Raw genomic sequence first — 19,310 nt, 5'->3', positions numbered from 1 at the left:
GTGTCAATGTCGTGAAATTTCTTTTTGCAGAAATCAATAGTACAGGCGATTTTAAGAAACTTTGTAATTGGGTTTATTAGCCGAAAAATGCATTTTTACCATGAAAAAGCAGTTTAAAGCTCTCCCCCTGTCTTAATTGTTCTCCTATGGAGAGAGCTAAATAAAAGACTAAAACAGAACAACAAAGAGTTAATCTACAAATACCTCAACCTTTATCTCCTCTGACAGTCACCACTGACCTCTCTGAGCTCTGATTACAGCTGTCACCCAGCTCCCTGCCTGTAATCCTCTGTTATCTGCTTTCTGCTGTCGGCTAACTCCCTCCTTCCTCCTCCCCCCTCTCCTCTCTATAGAACAGACTGGGTACGTCTGATGCAACAAGTCACAACTTCCTGATTTTTTGCAGTGGATTGAAAAGAGGGGGGGTACCTGGGGAAATGCAGATAATGGCATATTTGGCTAATAAACCCAATTACAAAGTTTCTTAAAATCGCCTTTACTATTGATTTCTGCAAAAAAAAAAAATATGACAGTCACTCTTTAACATTGTCTTGATTTTTCAGTTGCTAATTTCTCAACAGCGCTTCGTTCAGTTACGGCGGAAGACATATGGATCCACTGTGACAGCGATCAGACGGCACAACACAAGAGACTGTCTGCGTCACATTACCACGGAAGTTGTGTAGTATATCAGTTATGTACAATGAAGAGGTTATATCTTCAGATCAGTCTCCGCATACTGGAAATGAGCCCCATCACACAGCACAAACTGGGGATTCTTCCGCTTCCATACACTAAAGGAGTCCACTTGTCCTGGCCAGCTGGGCAACCGGATCCTCTTCACACAGCAGAAGTCCTCAGCCAGGGAGAGCTGGAAGGCACGGGAGGTGGACTGACCCCAGGGGTTAGATGACAAGGTTTCACCAAGGAGTTCCCCCACATGGAAAAGCGTGTGACCCCTGAAATAAGCCAGACAATCCAGAGAGAAGTGGGAAGACTCTGTAAAAGACGGCAGTAACACACAGGTCAGAGGGTGTATAGTATACCTCTATTACACAACTACTTTCCTTTTAATAAAGCTTCTTAAGCTACGATGATCTCAAGTTTTCCAGTGCTTATCAGCTGCTGTGTGTTCTACATGTCTATGTCTATGACATACAGCAGCTGATAGGTACAGGAAGACTGGAGTTTTTTTTATTAGAAGCAAATTACAAATCTCTGGTACTTTCTGCCACCAGTTGATATAAAAATTTACTGGAGTTGCCCTTTAAGAAGGGACGGTCTCATGACAACAAGATCTAGTACATGCGGCCTGTCCACGTATTCTGAGGTTGGGCAGAGTCTTCCAGACCATGTCATTCAATAGAAATGTCCAGCTAGCTGTATCTTCTGGCGGTAACAGCTGAATGCTAAGGATTAGAGGGGTAAGCGCCATGTAATGCTGCTGTCTGGATACAGTCAGCAGAATTAAAGACACTGAACACTGGTACTGTATTTCTTTATTCCCAGCTGCTTTTTTCCGCCATTACCGGAGGCAGCCATTATAGACAGAGAAATGCCTTCATGCCACTCAATGGGGGCACAGGGAGAGGGCTTTTTTTTTACATTTGGGAATGCATCCATTGTGGAGCCATCAGACAAAAGATGCTCCATACAGAATTTAGTTCCAGATTCCCCACAATAAACTGTATACAAGTAAGGACTAAACTAATAAAGTGTTCAACTGGCATTTCAAGATCTCGGGGTGCTGCTCCATTCTCACTGCAGCCTGAGGATTCTGTAAGGCCTTCCAGGATCAGCGATTGCTACAAGCGGTCTTCAACAACCTGTAGAAATCGAGTGCAGTGTGTAAAATTAAATAAATAAAAGTTTAAATCATCCCCTTTTCCTATTTACCAAATAAATAAAATAAAAAAAAATCTAAAAAATAAATAAATAAATATATATATATATATATATATATATATATATAAAATTTGGTATCACGGCGTGCGGAATTGCAAACAGTGAAATTATCACACTCCTGATCTTGCCGGGTAAACACAAGCACAAAAGCACAAAAACCCTTGAAAGCTAATGAGAATTAAATAAATAGTAATAGAAAAGTCGCATATATGCAAATAAAACTACAGATTATGGTGCCAAAAATTAATTTAAAAAAAATTTCAGATCCTTCCTTCTAAAAAATTTAATAAAAGTTCCATAAATTGTCTATTGTTTTCAGCTAAACCCACCCACCAAAAATTTGAAAAGTAGTTTTTTGGGGTTTTTTCCATTTCACCTCCCAAGTAATTTTTTTATAGTTTTGCAGCATATTTTACAGGAAAGAAAATGGTCTCATTACAATTTAAAAATTAAAAAAAAAAAAACTAATGGACTATAATGGACTAATAGTTTACCAAGACCAGATCCCCTTTGTTATTACATGACATTATATGTAATAGGATAATAAAGCTTATTTCAGAGATGATACTACTTACTTCTATACCAACAGCCTTTACTTTCATAGGGAGCAGGTGGAAGTACTCTATAGAAATATATTACAAATGCACATACTGACCTCTAGTGGCTAGATACGAAATGGCTACTAATCCTCCATAGCACATTTTTGAATATTAGCCTACAAATCACATCATCCAGCTTGTAGAAACACATACTAGTTTTTCTAAAAGGGCATACATAAAGCCATAGAGCTGATGTACAGGGCATTAGTAATGTGTGTATCACAATCATGGCAGTTTTCATAAAGTTTATAGAAGAGGTAAATACTGTCTTTAAAGTGGTACTCCAGCGAAAATCTTTTTCTTTCAAATGAACTGGTTTCAGAAACTTATATAGACTTGTAATTTACTTCTTTTTAAAAATCTCCAGTCTTCCAGTACCTATAAGCTGCTGTATGCCCTGCAGGAAGTGGTGTCTTCTTTACAGTTTAACATAGTGCTCTCTGCTGCCACCTCTGTCCATGTCAGGAACTGTCCAGAGGAGGAGAGGTTTTCTATAGGGGTTTGCTGCTGCGCTGGACAGTTCCTGACATGGACAGAGGTGTCAGCAGAGAGCACAGTGTCAGACTGCTATGAATACACAATTTCCTGCAGGACATACAGCAGTTGATAAGTACTGGAAGACTTGAGATTTTTTTAATAGAAGTAAATTACAAATCTATATAACTTTCTGAAACCAGTGGATTTAAAAGAAAAAGATTTTCGCCGGAGTACCCCTTTAACAGGAAAAAGCATACAAAGGTAATAAAAAATGATTACTGTAGGCGGTTAAGGAGAAGTCATAGTAGAAAAACTATTAAGCATAGCAAAACAAAACAAAAAAGTTCTTACCATCAGCATCAGGCCAGGCAAGAAACAAGGCTCTATCAGGGTAGTTCTCTAGCAGCTCAGGGCCTCCTGTCTGGATATAACAAGGTTAATATTTAGATGTTGCCCCTGACACCAGTGTAATAAATACAATACATATACTGTGTGCTCATTTAGTTTATGATGTAGTAATACATGTAATGTTACTGTAAATGTAATCCTGCTGTAATAGCAAGCAACATGGTTTTTGTTAAAGTGTTCCTGTTATTTAACAAAGCTTTTGAAGTGACATTCAGACCCTGTGATTATTACAATAATAAGGGAGAAGCGCTTATTTTTCTTATGATTGTTGAACACTTATTATAAGGGCCCTATTACATGGGATGATTATTGTGCGAAAAATCGCCAAATCGTTCATATTTAAACGATAATCGTTCTGTGTAATTGCAGGCAACAATCGAAAAATCGTATGCCGTTGATTTAGATCTAAACCTAAAATTTTCGCTAATTGTTCGCTATAATTTAACATTCGTTCGCTCAAGTTCCGCATTTGTTCACTAATTGTTCAATGTAATGGTGCGTTTACACAGGCAGATTTATCTGACAGACTTTTAAAGCCAAAGCCAGGAACAGACCATAAACAGAGAATGGGTCATAAAGGAAAGACTGAGATTTCTCCTCTTTTCTAATCCATTCCTGGTTTTGGCTTCCAAAATCCGTCAGATAAATCTGCCTGCGTAAACGCACCATTAGGGTCCATTCACACAGAAAGATTATCTGACAGATTATCTACCAAAGATTTGAAGCCAAAGCCAGAAACAGACTATAAACAGAGATCAGGTCATTAAGGAAAGCCTGAGATTTCTCCTCTTTTCAAATCCATTCCCTGCTTTGGCTTCAAATCTTTGGCAGATAATCTGTCAGATAATCTTTCAGTGTAAATGGACCCTAATTGCACATTGTTCATTGTTTTGCTGGGATCAGGAGTAAACAATCATAGTAACGAACATCGTTCTGTGTAATGCTGTGTTTACACGGAACGATTATCGTGCAAATCTGCACGATAACGATCGAATTCAAACGATAATCGTACGTGTAAACGCAGCGAACGATCAAGCGACGAGCGAGAAATCGTTCATTTTGATCTTTGAACATTTCTCAAATCGTCGTTGGTCGTTCGCAAAAAATTAGCTGATCGTTCCGTGTAAACAGTTGTTCACCGATTTAAGCTATGTGCGAAATAGACGGCTGATGTAAAAGAGTCCCTGACTGGCTTTATCTGCAACATTGTAGCTTCTTTGTAATGCAGTGAACTCAATGTGATTAATCCTCCCGACATTACAAAGAAGCTACAATGTTGCAGATAAAGCCTGCCAGGGACTTTTTTACTTCAGCTGCGTCGGAAAGGAGGGGTGAGGAGGAGGAGACAGAGAAAAAGGCTCACACGCACAGATTTTTGTGTCTTCAGCAGAAAGCAGCAGCTGAGGGCTGGGGGAACAAGACTAAATACATAAGTATAGAATAAATAGTTAGTCTCACCATGGGCAGCAACATATGAAAAGATATGTTTGAGTGGAATATCCCTTTAAAGTGAATCTGTGACCCCCTGACCACCTTCTGAGCTGACAGCATGGCTAGATAGATATGAAAAAAAGCATTCAGAAACATAGCTTTGTTGCCCCTGTCTGAGTTTTTAATTTTATTTTATTTTTAACCCTTGGAGGACCAGGCCAATTTCAATATTTGCGTTTTTTTCCTCCTTGTGTATATAAGGCCATAGCACTTGCATTTTTTCACCTAGAAAACCCACATGAGCCCTTATTTTTTGCGCCACTAATTGTACTTTGCAATTACAGGCTGAATTTTTTCATAAAGTATACTGCAAAACCAGCAAAAAATTCAATGTGTGGTGAAATTGAAAAAAAAAAACACAAAAAAAACGCATTTACTTTATTTAGAGGGTATTTTTTTTACGCCATTCGCCCTGGGGTAAAACTTACTTGTTATATATGTCTTAAAATCTCTCCATTCCCAAGCTTAGGCTGGGTTCACACTACGTATATTTCAGTCAGTATTGTGGTCCTCATATTGCAACCAAAACCAGGAGTGGATTGAAAACACAGAAAGGATCTGTTCACACAACGGTGAAATTGAGTGGATGGCCGCCATATAACAGTAAATAACGGCCATTATTTCAATATAACAGCCGTTGTTTTAAAATAACAGCAAATATTTGCCATTAAATGGCGGCCATCCACTCAATTTCAACATTATGTGAACAGAGCCTTTCTATGTTTTTAATCCACTCCTGGTTTTGGTTGCAATATGAGGACCACAATACTGACTGAAATATACGTAGTGTGAACCCAGCCTTATAGCGCTTTTATACCTTGGTCTATGGGGCTGTGTGAGGTGTAATTTTTGGCGCCATGATGTTTACTTTCTATCGGTACCTTGATTGCGGATATGCGACCTTTTGATCGCTTTTTATTACAATTTTTCTCGATTTGATGCGACCAAAAATGCTCAATTTTGCACTTTGTGATTTTTGGGCGCTTACGCCGTTTACCGTGCGAGATCAGGAATGTGATAAATTAATAATTGGGGCGATTATGCACGTGGCGATGTTTGTTTATAACATGGGAAAAGGGGGGTAATTCGAACTTTTATTAGGGGAGGGGTTTTTTTTATAGTAACAACAACACTTTTTTTTTTCTTTTACACTTATACTAGAAGCCCCCCTGGGGTTAGGGTTATTCCCCCCCTGGGGTTAGGGTTATTCCCCCCCTGGGGTTAGGGTTATTCCCCCCCTGGGGTTAGGGTTATTCCCCTCTGGGGTTAGGGTTGTTCCCCCTGGGGTTAGGGTTATTCCCCCCTGGGGTTAGGGTTATTCCCCCCTGGGGTTAGGGTTATTCCCCCTGGGGGACTTCTAGTATAAGCACACTGATCTCTCATTGAGATCTATGCTGTATATTTATACAGCATAGATCAATGAGATAGGCACTCGATTGCTTCCGGCTGCTGCAGTGGACGCTTCCGGCTGCTGCAGTGGGCCTGGACACTTAGTATACTCCTGCCTTTCATCTCAGTCACAGCCTCTATACAATAAGCTGTTTAACCACCAGCTTACTATATAGAGTATCAAACATGGTGTAAAGTGAGACTGGCTCAGTTGCCCCTAGCAACCAATCAGATTCCACCTTTCATTTTCCAAAAAGTCTGTGAGGAATGAATCTGATTCCCTTTACACCATGTTTGATAAATCTCCCACAGTGATTATGACAGGCAGGAAGGTGTAAAGACACACGACCCCCTCTTCCACCTCCTCCCTATGAGCCCATGCTGCTTCCTGCTCCCCTCTGATGATCAGAGGAGGGGGAGAAGCTGCAAACTGACAGCTGCTGCTGGAGGGGAAGGGGAGTCACTAACCAACATGAAGAACCCTGGAGCTTCCCTATATAACATGCAGGTGTACGTGTGTGTGTGTGTGTGTGTGTGTGTATGTATTGTGCCTGTGTGTATGTATATGTGCATGTGTGTATGTAGTGTGCCTATTTGATATGTGTATATCTACTGTATGTAGTGTGCCTATTTCTATGTGTATGGTTTGTACAATTTGTGTGTGTAGCTGGGGCGGGCAATCAAAAGTTTGCTATGGGTCCCAGTCATTTTTAGTTACCCCCCCTGATGTGATACCACAAAAATAATAATAAAAAAAAAGAACACAACACAATGTATTATAAAATAGGGAGACATGAACATACATGGTGCGATGCTTCACTTCCACTACGCCGCTCTTACCATGACCTCGGTGTAACGCATCTCTGGAGGAAAAATGGTGTTCTGGTCAAAAGCCACTACATCCAGCCCACGAGAGCGCAGTAAGAACTCCCAGTATCCTGTGCCCTGGACCAAGACAACAGAGGAATCAGGAGAGAGCAGTATACAGCAGAGAGGCCACACACCCATCATACACGTAGACATACTGTTCAGATCATAAGACTGAGGTCCGGCAAACAAAAACACCCACATAGAGGTCAGTGGCATGTTGTGAGGGTCTTAACTCATTATGGAGTTGGGGATAACAATGAGGACCTTCTTGTAATTTGGGCAGCATCAATGTGATAACAGGTTCCCTTTAAAGGGGTATTCCGAAAACCTAACTACTGCCTGCTAGGATTGTAAAAGAGTAAGTGTACTCACCTCGCCCTGGTCCTGCTGTTTACTTCCCCTGATAACAGACTCTCCCTGCTCTGCTGATGAGGTTTTGCAGCCAATCATTAAAGTTGTTTTGGTCTCAGAAGGTCATCAACAGAGCAGGGAGAGCACACCATCAGGGGAAGGAAACGGAGGAACCAGGGCCCCCGGCACTGGAACAGGAGAGGAGAGTAAATGCATGTTAAAAACACACTGCTTTAGGGCCTGTTCACACTGAGAAAAATCAGCGGAATTCCGCAGTGGAACTCTCAGGCAAGAAATCCCGCCTGCCTCAGTGTCAAATAGTGTGTCTATGGGAGGGCTCCCATAGAGACACTGTTTGTCACCGAGGTAGACGAAATTCCGCGGCTGAGAGTTCCGCAGTGGAATTCCGCCGATTTTGCTCAGTGTGAACGTACCCTCCTTTCTGAGACGGCTGATGTAAACAAGTGCCTGGCTGGCTTTATCTGCAACATTGTAGCTTCTTTGTAATGTTGGGAGGGTTATTTTGAGGTCAAGTTGCTGATAAACACACTGTGATTAACCCTCCCATCATTACAAAGCACCTACAATGTTGCAGATAAAGCCAGCCAGGGACTTGTTTACATCAGCTGTCTAAGAAGGGAGGGGGAGGAGGGGGAGACAGGGAGAAAGGCTCACACACAGATTTTTGTATCTTCAACAGAAAGCAGCAGCTGAGAACTGGGGGAAGGAGACTGAATAGATAATAAGTATGGAAGGAATTGTTAGTCTCACCATGGGCAGCAACATATCAAAAGTTATGTTTGGATGGCATAAGAAATGGGGCCCTGGTGAGAGATAATATAGGGTCATGGTCCTAGACACCGGCTGAATTGTATAATGAAGAGGCTGCAGATGGAGAGCTGGCAGGAGCAAAGCCCCTTCATTTTACCAATTGTTGGGGGTCTCAGCTCTGATGCCACCTATCACAACTTCTGACACGTCTCTCGGTGATACTGGATGTTATGTAAAATGACAGTGATGCTTCGGGAACATTCACACAAATATGTTGGTGATATTTCTGCGGCTGTCCCATTCATATAAATGTGACTTCATGTAAATCCACGTTCTGTCACGTGTGAACGCGCCTTTAAGCCTTGTTCATAGGTGTAGGATCCAATACAGGTGACAGAGATCAAGAACCTCTATTCACAAGCTATGGAAACTGCTCATGGTGGGGGGGGGGGGAATTAGTAAGAATAAGAAGCATGACAGCAGACACCAGGGCCAGGCTGAGGGCACACAGTATATGGGCACAGCACAGAGTATATGGGCACAGCACAGAGTATATGGGCACAGCACAGAGTATATGGGCACAGCTGCACAGCATGCAGTAAATGGGCACAGCTGCACAGCATGCAGTAAATGGGCACAGCTGCACAGCATGCAGTATATAGGCACAGCATGCAGTAAATGGGCACAGCTGCACAGCATATGGGCACAGCTGCACAGCATGCAGTATATGGGCACAGCTGCACAGCATGCAGTATATGGGCACTCATAGCTCCGGCAGACACCAGGGGCAGGCTAAGGGCACACGGTATATGGGCACAGCACACAGTATATGGGCACAGCACACGGTATATGGGCACAGCACACAGTATATGCACAGTATATGGGCACAACACACAGTATATGGGCACAGCACACACTATACGCACAGTATATGGGCACAGCACACAGTATATGGGCACAGCATGCAGTATATGCACAGTATATGGTACAGCTACACAGCATGCAGTATATGGACACTCATAGCTCCGGCAGACACCAGGGGCAGGCTGAGGGCACACAGTATATGGGCACAGCACACAGTATATGGGCACAGCACACACTATATGCACAGTATATGGGCACAGCACACAGTATATTGGCACAGCACACATTATATGCACAGCATATGGGCAAAGCACACAGTATATGCACAGTATATGGGCACAGCACACAGTATATGGGCACAGCACACAGTATATGCACAGTATATGGGCACAGCACACAGTATATGGGCACAGCACATAGTATATGCACAGTATATGGGCACAGCATACAGTATATACACAGTATATGGGCACAGCACACAGTATATGGGCACAGCACACAGTAAATGGGCACAGCACACAGTATATGGGCACAGCACACAGTATATGCACAGTATATGGGCACAGCACGCAGTATATGTGCAGTATATGGGCACAGCACAGTATATGGGCACAGAACACAGTATATGGGCAAAGTATATGCACAGTATATGGGCACAGCACACAGTATATGCACACTATATGGGCACAGCACACAGTATATTGGCACAGCACACAAAATATGGGCACAGCACACAGTATATGGGCACAGCACACAGTATATGCGCAGTATATGGGCACAGCACACAATATACAGTATATGGGCACAGCACACAATATACAGTATATGGGCACAGCGCACAGTATATGGGCACAGCACGCAGTATATGCACAGTATATGGGCACAGCACACAGTATATGCACAGTATATACACAGTATATGGGCACAGCACACAGTATACAGTATATAGGCATAGCACCGTATATGGGCATAGCACACAGTATATGAGCACAACATACAGTATATGCACAGTATATGGGCACAGAACACAGTATATGGGCACAGCATATGAGCAAAGCAAACAGTATATGCACAGTATAGGGGCACAGAACACAGTATATGGGCAAAGCACGCAGTATATGCACAGTATATGAGCACAGCACACAGTATATGGGCACAGCACACAGTATATGCACAGTATATGGGCACAGCACACAGTATATAGGCACAGTACACAGTATATGGGCATAGCACACAGTATATGCACAGTATATGGGCACAGCACACAGTATATGGGCACAGCATACAGTATATGGGCACAGCACAGTATATGCACAGTATATGGGCACAGCACACAGTATATGGGCATAGCACACAGTATGCACAGTATATGGGCACAGCACACAGTATATAGTATATGGGCATAGCACACAGTATATGCACAGTATATGAGCACAGCATACAGTATATGCACAGTATATGGGCACAGCACACAGTATATGCACAGTATATGGGCACAGCACAAGGTATATGGGCACAGTACATGGGCACAGCACACAGTATATGCACAGTATATGGGCACAGCACACAGTATATGCACAGTATATGGGCACAGCACACAGTATACAGTATATGGGCACAGTACGCAGTATATGCACAGTATATGGGCACAGCACACAGTATATGCACAGTATATGGGCACAGAACACAGTATATGGGCACATCACACAGTATACAGTATATGGGCACAGTATGCAGTATATGCACAGTATATGGGCACAGCACACAGTATACAGTATATGGGCACAGTAAGCAATATATGCACAGTATATGGGCACAGCACACAGTTTATGCACAGTATATGGGCACAGAACACAGTATATGGGCACAGCACACAGTATATGGGCACAGCACAGTATATGGGCATAGCACACAGTATATGCACAGTATATGGGCACAGCACACAGTATATGCACAGTATATGGGCACACCACACAGTATATGCACAGTATATGGGCACAGCACACAGTATATGAACAGTATATGGGCACAGCACACAGTGTATGGGCACAGCACACAGTATACAGTATATTGGCACAGCACACAGTATATGGGCACAGCACAGTATATGGGCATAGCACACAGTATATGCACAGTATATGGGCACAGCACACAGTATATGGGCACAGCACACAGTATATGGGCACAGCACACAGTATACAGTATATGGGCACAGCACAGTATATGCACAGTATATGGGCACAGCACACAGTATATGGGCACAGCACACAGTATATGCACAGTATATGGGCACAGCACACAGTATATGGGCACAGAACACATTATATGGGCACAGAACACATTATATGGGCACAGCACACAGTATATGAACAGTATATGGGCACAGCACACAGTATATGGGCACAGCACACAGTATACAGTATATGGGCACAGCGCACAGTATATGCACAGTATATGGGCACAGCACACAGTATATGGGCACAGCACACAGTATATTGGCACAGCACACAGTATACAGTATATTGGCACAGCACACAGTATATGGGCACAGAACAGTATATGGGCATAGCACACAGTATATGCACAGTATATGGGCACAGCATACAGTATATGCACAGTATATGGGCACAGCACACAGTATATGCACAGTATATGGGCACAGCATGCAGTATATGCACAGTATATGGGCACAGCACACAGTATATTGGCACAGCACACAGTATACAGTATATTGGCACAGCACACAGTATATGGGCACAGCACACAGTATACTGGCACAGCACACAGTATATGGGCACAGAACAGTATATGGGCATAGCACACAGTATATGCACAGTATATGGGCACAGCACGCAGTATATGGGCACAGCACACAGTATATGCACATTATATGGGCACAGCACGCAGTATATGGGCACAGCGCACAGTAAATGCACAGTATATGGGCACAGCACACGGTATATGGGCACAGCACACGGTATATGGGCACAGCACACGGTATATGGGCACAGCACACGGTATATGGGCACAGCACACGGTATATAGGCACAGCACACAGTATATGGGCACTCACAGCTCCGGCAGACACCAGGGGTAGGCTGAGGGCATACAGTATAAGCACAGTATTTGGGCACAGCACAGTACATGGGCACAGCACACAGTATATGGGCACAGGACACAGTATATGCACAGTATATGGGCACAGCACACAGTATATGGGCACAGCACACAGTATATGGGCACAGCACACAGTATATGGGCACAGCATACAGTATACAGTATATAGGCACAGCACACAGTATATGCACAGTATATGGGCACAGCACACAGTATATGCACAGTATATGGGCACAGCACACAGTATATGGGCACAGCACACAGTATATGGGCACAGCACACAGTATATGGGCATAGCACGCAGTATATGCACAGTATATGGGCACAGCATACAGTATATGCACAGTATATGGGCACAGCATGCAGTATATGCACAGTATATGGGCACAGCACACAGTATATGGGCACAGCACACAGTATATGGGCACAGCACACAGTATATGGGCACAGCACACAGTATATGGGCACAGCGCACAGTATATGGGCACAGCGCAAAGTAAATGCACAGTATATGGGCACAGCACACAGTATATGCACAGTATATGGGCACAGCACACAGTATATGGGCACAGCACACAGTATATGCACAGTATATGGGCACAGCACACAGTATATGCACGGTATATGGGCACAGCACAGTATATGGGCACAGCACACAGTATATGGGCACAGCACACAGTATATGGGCACAGCACACAGTATATGCACGGTAAATGGGCACAGCACACGGTAAATGGGCACAGCACACGGCATATGGGCACAGCACACAGTATATAGGCACAGCACACAGTATATAGGCACAGCACACAGTATATGGGCACAGCACACAGTATATGGGCACTCACAGCTCCGGCAGACACCAGGGGCAGGCTGAGGGCATACAGTATAAGCACAGTATTTGGGCACAGGACACAGTATATGCACAGTATATGGGCACAGCACACAGTATATGGGCACAGCACGCAGTATATGGGCACAGCACACAGTATATGGGCACAGCACACAGTATATGCACAGTATATGGGCACAGCACACAGTATATGGGCACAGCACACAGTAAATGCACAGTATATGGGCACAGCACACAGTATATGGGTATAGCACACAGTATATGCACAGTATATGGGCACAGCACGCAGTATATGCACAGTATATGGGCACAGCATACAGTATATGGGCACAGCATACAGTATATGCACAGTATATAGGCACAGCATACATTATATGCACAGTATATGGGCACAGCATACAGTATATGCACAGTATATGGGCACAGCATGCAGTATATGCACAGTATATGGGCACAGCATGCAGTATATGCACAGTATATGGGCACAGCATACAGTATATGGGCACAGCATACAGTATATGCACAGTATATGGGCACAGCATACAGTATATGCACAGTATATGGGCACAGCATGCAGTATATGCACAGTATATGGGCACAGCATACAGTATATGCACAGTATATGGGCACAGCATGCAGTATATGCACAGTATATGGGCACAGCACGCAGTATATGGGCACAGCACACAGTATATTGGCACAGCACACAGTATATTGGCACAGCACACAGTATACAGTATATTGGCACAGCACACAGTATGTGCACAGTATATGGGCACAGCACGCAGTATATGGGCACAGCACACAGTATATGCACAGTATATGGGCACAGCACACAGTATATGGGCACAGCACACGGTATATGGGCACAGCACACGGTATATGGGCACAGCACACGGTATATGGGCACAGCACACAGTATATAGGCACAGCACACAGTATATGGGCACTCACAGCTCCGGCAGACACCAGGGGCAGGCTGAGGGCATACAGTATAAGCACAGTATTTGGGCACAGCACAGTATATGGGCACAGGACACAGTATACGCATAGTATATGGGCACAGCACAGTATATGCACAGTATATGGGCACAGCACACAGTATATGGGCACAGCATACAGTATATGGGCACAGCATACAGTATATAGGCACAGCACACAGTATATGCACAGTATATGGGCACAGCACACAGTATATGCACAGTATATGGGCACAGCACGCAGTATATGGGCACAGCACACAGTATATGGGCACAGCACACAGTATATGCACAGTATATGGGCACAGCACACAGTATATGGGCACAGCACAGTATATGGGCACAGCACACAGTATATGGGCACAGCACACAGTATATGGGCACAGCACATAGTATATCGGCACAGCACACAGTATATCGGCACAGCACACAGTATATGGGCACAGCACGCACTATATGGGCACAGCACAGTATATGGGCACAGCACACAGTATATGGGCACAGCACACAGTATATGGGCACAGCACACAGTATATGGGCACAGCACAGAGTATATGGGCACAGCACACAGTATATGCACAGTATATGGGCACAGCACAGTATATTGGCACAGCACACAGTATATGGGCACAGCACACAGTATATGGGCACAGCACACAGTATATGGGCACAGCACACAGTATATGGGCACAGCACAGAGTATATGGGCACAGCACGCAGTATATGGGCACAGCACACACTATATGGGCACAGCACAGTATATGGCACAGCACGCAGTATATGGGCACAGCACGCAGTATATGGGCACAGCACGCAGTATATGGGCACAGCAAGCAGTATATGGGCACAGCAAGCAGTATATGGGCACAGCACGCAGTATATGGGCACAGCACGCAGTATATTGGTACAGCACGCAGTATATGGGCACAGCACACAGTATATGGGCACAGCACACAGTATATGGGCACAGCACACAGTATATGGGCACAGCACACAGTATATGGGCACAGCACACAGTATATGGGCACAGCACACAGTATATGCACAGTATATGGGCACAGCACACAGTATATGGGCACAGCACAGTATATGGGCACAGCACACAGTATATGGGCACAGCACACAGTATATGGGCACAGCACACAGTATATGGGCACAGCACACAGTATATGGGCACAGCACACAGTATATGGGCACAGCACATAGTATATCGGCACAGCACGCACTATATGGGCACAGCACACAGTATATCGGCACAGCACGCACTATATGGGCACAGCACAGTATATGGGCACAGCACACAGTATATGGGCACAGCACACAGTGTATGGGCACAGCACACAGTATATGGGCACAGCACAGAGTATATGGGCACAGCACACAGTATATGCACAGTATATGGGCACAGCACAGTATATTGGCACAGCACACAGTATATGGGCACAGCACACAGTATATGGGCACAGCACACAGTATATGGGCACAGCACACAGTATATGGGCACAGCACACAGTATATGGGCACAGCACAGAGTATATGGGCACAGCACGCAGTATATGGGCACAGCACACACTATATGGGCACAACACAGTATATGGCACAGCACGCAGTATATGGGCACAGCACGCAGTATATGGGCACAGCACGCAGTATATGGGCACAGCACGCAGTATATGGGCACAGCACGCAGTATATGGGCACAGCACGCAGTATATGGGCACAGCACACAGTATATGGGCACAGCACGCAGTATATGGGCACAGCAAGCAGTATATGGGCACAGCACGCAGTATATGGGCACAGCACGCAGTATATTGGTACAGCACACAGTATATGGGCACAGCACACAGTATATGGGCACAGCACAGAGTATATGGGCACAGCACAGAGTATATGGGCACAGCACGCAGTATATGGGCACAGCACACACTATATGGGCACAGCACAGTATATGGCACAGCACGCAGTATATGGGCACAGCACGCAGTATATGGGCACAGCACACAGTATATGGGCACAGCACGCAGTATATGCGCACAGCACGCAGTATATGCGCACAGCACACAGTATATGGGCACAGCACACAGTATATGGGCACAGCACACAGTATATGGGCACAGCACGCAGTATATGGGCACAGCACGCAGTATATGGGCACAGCACACAGTATATGGGCACAGCACACAGTATATGGGCACAGCACACAGTATATGGGCACAGCACACAGTATATGGGCACAGCACACAGTATATGGGCACAGCACACAGTATATGGGCACAGCACACAGTATATGGGCACTCACAGCTCCGGCAGACACCAGGGGCAGGCTGAGGGCATACAGTATAAGCACAGTATTTGGGCACAGCACAGTATATGGGCACAGCACACAGTATATGGGCACAGGACACAGTATACGCATAGTATATGGGCACAGCACAGTATATGCACAGTATATGGGCACAGCACGCAGTATATGGGCACAGCACACACTATATGGGCACAGCACAGTATATGGCACAGCACGCAGTATATGGGCACAGCACGCAGTATATGGGCACAGCACGCAGTATATGGGCACAGCACACAGTATATGGGCACAGCACGCAGTATATGGGCACAGCACACAGTATATGGGCACAGCACGCAGTATATGGGCACAGCACACAGTATATGGGCACAGTATATGGGCACAGCACACAGTATATGGGCACAGCACGCAGTATATGGGCACAGCACACAGTATATAGGCACAGCACACAGTATATGGGCACAGCACACAGTATATGCACAGTATATGGGCACAGCACACAGTATATGGGCACAGCACACAGTATATGGGCACAGCACGCAGTATATGGGCACAGCACGCAGTATATGGGCACAGCACGCAGTATATGGGCACAGCATGCAGTATATGGGCACAGCACAGTATATGGCACAGCAAATACTGCGTGCTGTGCCCATATACTGCGTGCTGTGCCCATATACTGCGTGCTGTGCCCATATACTGTGTGCTGTGCCCTATACTGCGTGCTGTGCCCTATACTGCGTGCTGTGCCCATATACTGCGTGCTGTGCCATATACTGCGTGCTGTGCCCATATACTGCATGCTGTGCCATATACTGTGCTGTGCCCATATACTGCATGCTGTGCCCATATACTGCGTGCTGTGCCCATATACTGCGTGCTGTGCCCATATACTGCGTGCTGTGCCCATATACTGTGTGCTGTGCCCATATACTGTGTGCTGTGCCCATATACTGTGCATATACTGTGTGCTGTGCCCATATACTGTGTGCTGTGCCTATATACTGTGTGCTGTGCCCATATACTGCGTGCTGTGCCCATATACTGTGTGCTGTGCCCATATACTGTGCCCATATAGCACAGCACGCAGTATATGGGCACAGCACGCAGTATATGGGCACAGCACGCAGTATATGGGCACAGCACACAGTATATGGGCACAGCACACAGTATATGGGCACAGCACACAGTATATGGGCACAGCACGCAGTATATGGGCACAGCACACAGTATATGGGCACAGTATATGGGCACAGCACACAGTATATGGGCACAGCACGCAGTATATGGGCACAGCACACAGTATATGGGCACAGCACACAGTATATGGGCACAGCACACAGTATATGGGCACAGCACACAGTATATGCACAGTATATGGGCACAGCACACAGTATATGCACAGTATATGGGCACAGCACACAGTATATGGGCACAGCACGCAGTATATGGGCACAGCACGCAGTATATGGGCACAGCACACAGTATATGGGCACAGCACACAGTATATGGGCACAGCACACAGTATATGGGCACAGCACACAGTATATGGGCACAGCACACAGTATATGGGCACAGCACGCAGTATATGGGCACAGCACACAGTATATGGGCACAGCACACAGTATATGGGCACAGCACGCAGTATATGGGCACAGCATGCAGTATATGGGCACAGCACAGTATATGGCACAGCATGCAGTATATGGGCACAGCACGCAGTATATGGCACAGCACGCAGTATATGGGCACAGCACGCAGTATAGGGCACAGCACGCAGTATAGGGCACAGCACACAGTATATGGGCACAGCACGCAGTATATGGGCACAGCACGCAGTATATGGGCACAGCACGCAGTATATGGGCACAGCACGCAGTATATGGGCACAGCACGCAGTATATGGGCACAGCACACAGTATATGGGCACAGCACACAGTATATGGGCACAGCACACAGTATATGGGCACAGCACGCAGTATATGGGCACAGCACACAGTATATGGGCACAGTATATGGGCACAGCACACAGTATATGGGCACAGCACGCAGTATATGGGCACAGCACACAGTATATGGGCACAGCACACAGTATATGGGCACAGCACACAGTATATGGGCACAGCACACAGTATATGCACAGTATATGGGCACAGCACACAGTATATGCACAGTATATGGGCACAGCACACAGTATATGGGCACAGCACGCAGTATATGGGCACAGCACGCAGTATATGGGCACAGCACACAGTATATGGGCACAGCACACAGTATATGGGCACAGCACACAGTATATGGGCACAGCACACAGTATATGGGCACAGCACGCAGTATATGGGCACAGCACACAGTATATGGGCACAGCACACAGTATATGGGCACAGCACACAGTATATGGGCACTCACAGCTCCGGCAGACACCAGGGGCAGGCTGAGGGCACACAGCAGCTCCAGCACCTGGGCACTGGGCACAGAGAAGGAGAAGAGGATCTGCAGGCGCTGGCAGCTGCTTCCTTCCTCCAGGCTCCGGAGCAGGTGCAGCAGCTCCTTCCTGCGGGGCAGTGACAGCTCGGGGTCACAGAACCTGTGCACGTCTGCAGGGAGCTGCTGCATCTTCCACAGGTACAGCTGGTAGTACAGGTTCTCTGCCTTGTGCTTCCGCTGCTCCAGCGTGTCCCACTGCAACTCGGGCGACACTGCAGCCGCCATGCCACAAGTGTGCGCACATTCAAAGTGCCGCCTCACACTGACAACAGAGGAACAGGAAGACGGCCAGGAGGCTGGGGCGGTCGGCAGTCTAGACTGGTGCTCTGCTGCCATCTGCAGGACGTGAGGGTAACTGCACGCTGCAGAGTCAGGTGAGTGACAGGCAGGTCCCATGTCAGTTATTAAAGGGATTGTTCAGCAACAACCTGCTGTATGTTCTG

At 45.7% G+C, this 19,310-nt stretch overlaps 1 protein-coding gene across 2 annotated transcripts; it reads right to left on the bottom strand.

Moving 5' to 3' along the window:
• Window positions 1–519: 519 nt before the first annotated feature.
• Window positions 520–19,135, bottom strand: LOC138767688 (uncharacterized). 2 transcript variants are annotated; one of them, XM_069945362.1, is made up of 4 exons: window positions 18,790–19,135; window positions 7,110–7,214; window positions 3,333–3,402; window positions 520–999 (listed from the first exon to the last, which is right to left on the bottom strand). In XM_069945362.1, exons 1-4 carry the CDS (start codon window positions 19,090–19,092, stop codon window positions 713–715), a joined length of 765 nt encoding a protein of 254 aa, XP_069801463.1. In that variant the 5' UTR covers window positions 19,093–19,135; the 3' UTR covers window positions 520–712. The 2 variants fall into 2 exon arrangements, with proteins under 2 accessions (XP_069801463.1, XP_069801464.1); XM_069945363.1 differs by lacking the exon at window positions 520–999 and adding an exon at window positions 1,710–1,826.
• Window positions 19,136–19,310: the final 175 nt, after the last annotated feature.

This window comes from Dendropsophus ebraccatus, chromosome 11 (assembly GCF_027789765.1).
Source record: "Dendropsophus ebraccatus isolate aDenEbr1 chromosome 11, aDenEbr1.pat, whole genome shotgun sequence".
Taxonomy (NCBI): domain Eukaryota; kingdom Metazoa; phylum Chordata; class Amphibia; order Anura; family Hylidae; genus Dendropsophus; species Dendropsophus ebraccatus.
Note: the sequence above shows the minus strand (reverse complement) of the source record. Positions and strands in the feature narration are given on the sequence as shown.

Excerpts from the sequence above, each read along its gene's own strand:
- LOC138767688 (XM_069945362.1), bottom strand. The coding sequence starts at position 19,092 with ATGGCGGCTGCAGTGTCGCCCGAGTTGCAGTGGGACACGCTGGAGCAG. Across the intron at positions 3,403-7,109 it reads TGCGTTACACCGAGGTCATG|ACAGGAGGCCCTGAGCTGCT; the intron begins GTAAGAGCGGCG and ends TGTTATATCCAG. Across the intron at positions 1,000-3,332 it reads TGCCTGGCCTGATGCTGATG|AGTCTTCCCACTTCTCTCTG; the intron begins GTAAGAACTTTT and ends CGTCTTTTACAG.